At 43.0% G+C, this 7,376-nt stretch overlaps 1 protein-coding gene across 1 annotated transcript; it reads right to left on the bottom strand.

Moving 5' to 3' along the window:
• Positions 1-1,593: 1,593 nt before the first annotated feature.
• Positions 1,594-6,437, bottom strand: LOC122650696. The gene is made up of 2 exons (XM_043844089.1): positions 6,200-6,437; positions 1,594-1,808 (listed from the first exon to the last, which is right to left on the bottom strand). The coding sequence occupies exons 1-2, from the start codon at positions 6,435-6,437 to the stop codon at positions 1,594-1,596; spliced, it is 453 nt and encodes a 150-aa protein (XP_043700024.1).
• Positions 6,438-7,376: the final 939 nt, after the last annotated feature.

Genomic DNA, 7,376 nt, shown 5'->3' with positions numbered 1-7,376 from the left:
CTGTATCCCTTTTAAATACCCCTTTTTCCTCCTATCCCTTTGATAGTTTCCACATAAAGAATGAGAGAAAGATATGTTTTCTAATCATAGAGAAGAAAGACAAATTCTGTGGAGAGATATGGAAGGGAGATAATTAGAAATGAAATCAAGGGGAGAGGAATATATGGGAGAGAGAAATATGTGGGACTGAGAGGGATTAGAAGAGATAGGTTATTCGGTATGAGAGAGGGTTTACGTGAGAGAAGAGAGAAATTAGGTTTTCTTTCTTCACACTTTTCGACTTTGCCATAATCCCTCCTTCCTTGAACCGAATTGACTCGACCCAAGAATTAAATGTTAACCATTTAATTTTACTGATGCAATGAGTCCAATATCGACTTTTCTTGAGAAATCTCCTCTTTGTCAAATTACGATAATGCCCTTGAGATGATGATTTGCACACATGGGGACCCTTGGCCCAACTGGTATTGAACATCCAAAATCGGCTAAAGGAGCTGATTCTATCACTGATTCATGCTTTTCTCCCCCCCAGGCCTGCAATTATAGAAATCACATAGCAATATCAAATCCTTCATAAATATTCAAATAAAAATAGTGAGTAAATAGTGATTTCTATAAGATTATAGCCCAATCACACTCCCCAACTTAGCCTTTTGCCCGTCCTCAAGTGAAAGAGAATAAAGAAAATAACTGACTCGACTCTCTGGTTCATAAACAGTCTATCTATAGATGATACATTCAAAGAGATAATGACAGTTTACTATTGCACATCAACTCATAGGATGCTTGGCTCATGGAAACACAAGAGCTAAGCAACGAACGAGGACTTCTCCTAAGCCATCAAGAGCTCACTTTCTGCTTGTTAACCCACTAGTTCACCATGAATTGTGACATCTAAACCTTTTACAAATGCACATGCTCGCTTGTGTAACACCTCATAATCAATGTGGCTCACTTATTTTTCTCTCAAAACACTTTTCTCTTTTGTTTTGTTTTTTTTTTTTTAATTAAAGAAAGAGGATGCAAACACAATTAAGCAGTGGTCTGCCTAAACATTCAAAATATCACAAACCGGGTAGACCTATGTGTTTAGAAGCATTAAGCAAGCTCACAAATGACAGTTGGAGAAATAAAGGTTCAATATTTAACACTGTGTTGAATTAAGTTTCTCACAACCTAGAGTCAAATGCACTGTAAAGTAAAAGTATCATTATAAAAATGAGTGCATGAAAATTTTTCAAGAATGTAGATGAATCAGAGAGTCATATGCAAAAAAATTTTCAAAATCCTCCCTCCCCAACTTAAACGGCATTATCCCCAATGATGACTAGAAATAACAGAAAGAGAAAAATATGGAAAACAAAGGATGAGGAACGAAACCACCTGGGGTGTGGGTGTACGGCAACGAGTGAAATCACTGGAGATAATAGCACAATGAGAATTTAACTCTGCTACGGGAGATGGCTCTACAAAATAAATCAAAAAACACCAAACAATGTAAAAAGGAAAACAACAAATGCTGTAAATAAAGGAAACGTGGGCTGCCTCCCAAGAGCGCTAAGTTTTACGTCTTCAGCCAGACGACAGTAAAGCTTAGGGTAGTCCATCAGAAGCATGATCATAATCCACATCCACTAGGTCTAAAGACTCAATTAATTGGCCATCAACAAGGCCATCAACATAGGGTTTCAGTCTTTGACCGTTAATCTTGAAAGTTTTCCCATTCTGTGGATTCCTGATCTCAATTGCACCATGCGGGGCAACAGATACAACCACAAAAGGTCCATCCCACTGTGATCTCAATTTCCCTGGGAATAAATGCAATTTAGAATTAAAGAGCCAAACATGCTGATTAGGCTCAAAGGACTTCCGAACTATGTGTTTATCATGAAACACCTTAGTTTGGTCCTTATAGATGCCTGAGCTCTCATAGGCATCATTGCGCAACTCCTACAATTCAGATAGCTGGAGATGACGAGTGGAACCAGCGTGAGTCATATCAAAATTCAATGTCTTTATGGGCCAATATGCTCAGTGTTCCAACTCAACCGGAAGATGATAGGCCTTACCAAAAACTAATCGGTATGGAGACATACCTATAGGAGTTTTATATGCAGTTCGGTAAGCCCACAAAGCATCAGTCAGCCGGGTAGACCATTCCTTTCGGTTTGGTCTAACTGTCTTCTCCAATATCCATTTTATCTCTCGGTTCGATACCTCCACCTGACCAGATGTCTGGGGATGATAAGGGGTGGCCACTTTGTGGTTAATAGAGTACTTCTTCAGTAAAGCCCCTACCCTCCAATGTCAAAAATGAGAGCCACCTTCACTAATGATGGCCCTGGGAAATCCAAAACGGCTAAAAATGTACTCCTGAATAAAAGAGATAACCACCTTGTGGTCATTGGTCTTCATAGCTGTCAAACCCTGCTCCTGACTGGTTGGATTCTTGATTTAAGGACAGGAACCTCTGTCCAGGCAACCAGGATCACTGTGGAACATCACACCACTCAATGAGATCAATGGGAATACTTTAAACAAGTTTCCCTATATACCTGTCAGAAGATGGATAGCAGACCCCTGCAACTGTGCAGCTCATAGCCTGATGTATGACTTGGATCCCAGGTAATCTCTCTCCTCCCCATTACTGTGGGACCCACCTATGTAAAAATGTGTCAAGAACCCCTAATGGGCATGTGGGGACAATACCCTGACTTGGGGTCAAACCCTGTGCAAGCCCCATTGAATTTCAGCTTGCTAGAATTCTCTGGGCGATGGCACTGGGCAATGCAACAAGGCCTAGTGACAGATTCTGCATATTTTTAATTATTTTAATTATGGGGACCACCCATTATGGACATGGGCACCCTCCACTAATAGAGGGGAGTCTGAGGGACCACCTCATGACCTCAGTTCACTGTGGACCTCACCCGTGTGTCCAGAATCAGTCTGAATCAGTTCAAGAATAGATTTTAAAAGGAAGACTTATTTGCCAAACAGACCTTAGTTGGTCTTGGGTCTATAAATAGGAGGGGTCTGAGTTCATTTAAAACTCTTAGTAAACCTAAAATCCATGGGAGAGAAGAGAGGAAAGAAAGGAGGAAAAGAAGAAGAAGAAGAAGAAGGAAGAAGGGAGGAAGAAGAAGGGCTGCTGCCACCACCCATCTAGGCTGGAAACCGAGCCCTCCCTGGCTCTGTGCAGGTATAAGAATACCCTCTATGCCTGCTGTTTCTATTTCCCTCTCTCATTTTCTGTGTTTATGCTTCCTGGACAGCCCAGAATAGCTAGGGTTTGCCCAGTTCTGGTCCAGATCTGCCATGCGGACCTTGTGCATGGAAGATCTGGAATATTTATGGATATTAAACATTCAGTTATGCTGCTCTTATGGCCAAAACCTGGCTGTGCCCACCTGCACTGCCAGATGGCCCTAATGATCTGTGACTTGGAACCCTTGGTGCAAGCTAGGGCTGCAGAGTCCAAACCCTAGGTGATTGCAGCCTTGAACCCTTGTTATTCATGCATTTCCAGCCCTGCATGTGGCTGAAACCAACTCCCAAGCCTGGCCAAAACCCTATGGCACTATTCATTTGGACTTCTTGGGCAGCTCTGGTAGCCTGATGGTGGATTTGATGGATGATCCAAGTTGACCATTGGGTAGGCCATATCAGGGGCTACCTGATCCCCCAAACATGCAGAGGATCAAGTATAAGCCTAGCCTGAAAAGCCTAGCCTTGGGAACTCAGCCCAATGTCGATTTGAGGGCACTGGCCGATGCAGACATCGCCTAGACCAGTGAAGGGAAATTGGCTGGATCGATGGACAGACTTGGGGAACCTCATCCTTTGACCCCTGGACACTATGGGAAGGCTGGAAATTTACCAAAAAGCCCTTCCCCACATCTGTCCTTATATGGAAATGTTTTGGAACCCTAGTGGGCCCCGCAGGTAAAGGAAGCCCTACTGTGTTTGGTCCTACAGCATAGACAAGCTGTGGATAGTACTGTCGACCTGATCTGACCTAGGGTCAGGTACTACCATTGAAATGACTATTCTACCCTTTAAGCCACTGGCACTGGTTGATGCACTGGGATATGAGTCAAAGGCCTAGTGCAAGGCCCAGTGATTCCAAGTTTAACCAACTAAACCCCGGGTCAACCCAGTAAGTTTAGGGTAACCCTAGGACTTCCAGTGACAGACTGATAACTTAACATAATAACTTTTGATTTACATCTAGGACCTGATTTCGTGCTCGAGGTCAACGACCAGACAACTACTGGAACTGAGATTGTGACTAAATACCTAGAGCCAAGTGCAGGTGAGTGAATAATTTTATTGTATGTGTAAATGTAATCATGATCTGATGCCGGCTAATAAGAATTGAATATAATTGTTGTGTTATTTACTTCTATTCAATTACTCAAATCACTACATAATGATTGTCTGTTGATCAACACTGTGAATTCTTCTATGATGATTGTGAATGTTAGATTAGATGCCGTAGTCGGCTTGGAAATGAGGCCCGTGGTAGCCCGTAGTAGTATGGGATGCGATTGACACCACCTGACTCATACGATGCCATATAGACATGGGGCTAGAGTTTCATCACCCGTGCTACGCACCCTTGCCAACAGGGGTTAAGGTGTTGGATGCCTGTGGGGGCGACCATCAGAAAAAGAGAAAAGAGAAAAGAGAAAAAAAGAGATGAAAAGAACACCGGAATGGTGCACATGGGCTTTAAGCCAGAAAAGAAAAGAAAAGAAAGAAAGAAATGGATTGTCCCACGGGTTAATCACAGAGGGCTGGTCAGGCTGACCTTGATGAACGAATGCAGGAGCTGACTGGTCCTCTCCGACAACTCAATGGGTGTATCGCGGGAAGGGGTTAGAAGCCCGTACCAGGGACACATGTATTGGGGATTGTAGTAGCACAGACCCGACTTAGTTGTATTGCTAGGTGGCTAATAATTAAATTGGACTTGCATATCATGTAGGACCATATAAACTATGAATTGTGATTGCATGTGCATGCATGATTGATGTTATTTGCTCATGAGCTCAGTGGGGTTCACACTCTGTTATGCAATGTTTTTCTTAGATGATTTTGCAGGTGGATGCCGCTGTGGCATGGCAGGTCATTTTGAGGAAGAGACTTTTGGTTGTTATGATGATATTGGTGTGGACCCCAACGGAGGTCATACCGATCTTGCGCACATTTTCGGTGGTTGTTGATAAAGACCATTGAAGTGTGTTTGTGACAGCTTTTTGACTTGGGGACTCCTTTTAGGTTATTTGGAGTTATCCCCGTTTTGACTTGGTTGTTGTAGTTTTTCTTTTTTTCCTTTTTGGGGTTGAGTATGCACGCCCTTTACATGTCTTTGTATGTAGTATTATACTTATCAGCTTTGCTTCTTTGTTTTCTTTGTGTGTGGGTTGATGGAAAATGTAAAATTTTTATATGTATATATTATCACTGTTTCCCCGTGTCGCTATGCTTCCTTTTATTATTGAACTGTAGTTTATTTGTTGCACTCTGATCTTGCCTATGGTAAAGAGATGGTTGTGGTTCAATGATCGTAAGCAGTGATTCTAGATCCGTGGGATTTGGCGAATTGCCGTTATGCAATTCGGGTCGCCTACCCAATCCTCCTAGGGTGTGGTTTAGGGTGTGACAGAGCTTGGTATCAGAGCGTGAGGCTCTTCTTACGATTATGGATTGCAGACTAGGACTAATAAGCTTAAACAGTAAAACATGTAATAATTAAAATTATAAGGGGGGTAGATATAAATAAACAAAAGTGCACAATTTCCATTAACTAAAAGATAATTACAGTTAAGCCATTACATAAGCTTTAATTACATGGGCTAAAATGCAATAAATACATAGCTGATATATAAAAAGAAAAAGTACATAAGCATAAAAACAAAGTGATCAGAACCACGTAGCAAGAATGTCCGAAACTACTGAAGCTACTCAGTCGAAGGTAGATCACTAGGAGGAGGTTGAGTCTGGCGAGAGTCAACTCTATAACATCTATTCCAGAAGTCCAGACGCTACTCCACAGACCCCACTCTCATCTCCAAAGAAGTGAAGCCCTGATCCACCCTAGTCGCCAAGCTAGAGAGCTGAGTGCCAAGACTCTGGAGATGTGTCAACATCTGCACCCAATCAGAAGGTCCTGGAACCTGAGAGCTAGTAGCACCTGTCGTCTCATATGCAGGTAAGTTAGTAAACTGAGTGTCAAAACCCTCGAAGTCACCTGAACCTATACCCTGCTCCTCCACATGTATGCCCTGGGTGTTCCCCTGAATGTATCCCTGCTCCATCTCCTGCACCTCCTCAACGTGTACCTCATCACCATGCTCCACTCCATGCTCCTCTCCCTGCTGTATCCTCATCTGCCCCTCATCCTCTAGTGGTTCCTCTCCAGGTACTTTCATCTTCAAAATGGAAGTCTTATCTATAGGCCTAGATCTGGTCTTATCAATGTACTTGCCCTCCAATGGCACCCCAAAATATCAAAAGACCAAGGTGAGAAATCTCCCATAGGGAAGGTTCCCATCGGCTGGGTTCCAAGTGTGATAAAGCATCACCTGAAGTAACAGATACAGGAGGTTGATGACTGGACCCCCCTACCCAGCTCCTAGAAGACAGTAGGTAATATATGCCCTCAACATAGATATACTGCCCTTATTCCCGCCTTTAGGATAAATATTATAGGTTACACACCTACTAATCACCCTAGCACTGGGCTTGTAAGAAGTCTCAGACTTGGGCGTGTTCGGAGAACCTGTCAAAGCTTGGAAGACTGTTCTCCTAGTCTCCAAAGAAAACATCTCATATATGTCCATACGAGGCTGATAGTAGACCCTCTCTCCTGTGTCAAGTAAACCCAGGATCTCTGCCAATAGGGTAGTGGTCAACCTGATATCCACTCCCTTCACCCTACTCTCCACTCGAACTCCTGGGCACTAGAAGGCCCCAGGTTATAGTAAAAGTACCAAACCAAGTTGGGATAACAAGGATCGGTAGGAGACAACATCGATGCCCAACCTAGGGCATTGAATCTGTCAAAGAGGTTATATTGGTGGAAGTCCTCTACTCGCACCACCCGGCCATTCACTATCTTTACGAAAATGAAATTCTTCCACTCCTTAGAGTACTCATACCTGGAGAAAAGATGGTGGTTGAAATTTGGTTCCTCGAAAGACGAATCCTCTCTAGGGGACGAAGGTGGTACCGAAGAATAGGAAGATTCCTCAGATTTGACCCGTAGCCTCTTTTGGGCTACCGATTTCCTAGTGGTACGACGACTTGTGGACATCTTCTACAAGGAATAACAAAAATAATTAGGTTAGGACAAGGAAAAATAGAGAAAA

Source organism: Telopea speciosissima, chromosome 2, assembly GCF_018873765.1.
Source record: "Telopea speciosissima isolate NSW1024214 ecotype Mountain lineage chromosome 2, Tspe_v1, whole genome shotgun sequence".
Lineage (NCBI taxonomy): Eukaryota > Viridiplantae > Streptophyta > Magnoliopsida > Proteales > Proteaceae > Telopea > Telopea speciosissima.
Note: the sequence above shows the minus strand (reverse complement) of the source record. Positions and strands in the feature narration are given on the sequence as shown.

Coding starts and splice junctions, on each gene's coding strand:
- LOC122650696 (XM_043844089.1), bottom strand. CDS start 6,437: ATGAAAGTACCTGGAGAGGAACCACTAGAGGATGAGGGGCAGATGAGG. Junction 1,809..6,199: donor ACCTGCATATGAGACGACAG/GTGCTACTAGCT, acceptor ATTTATTCCCAG/GGAAATTGAGATCACAGTGG.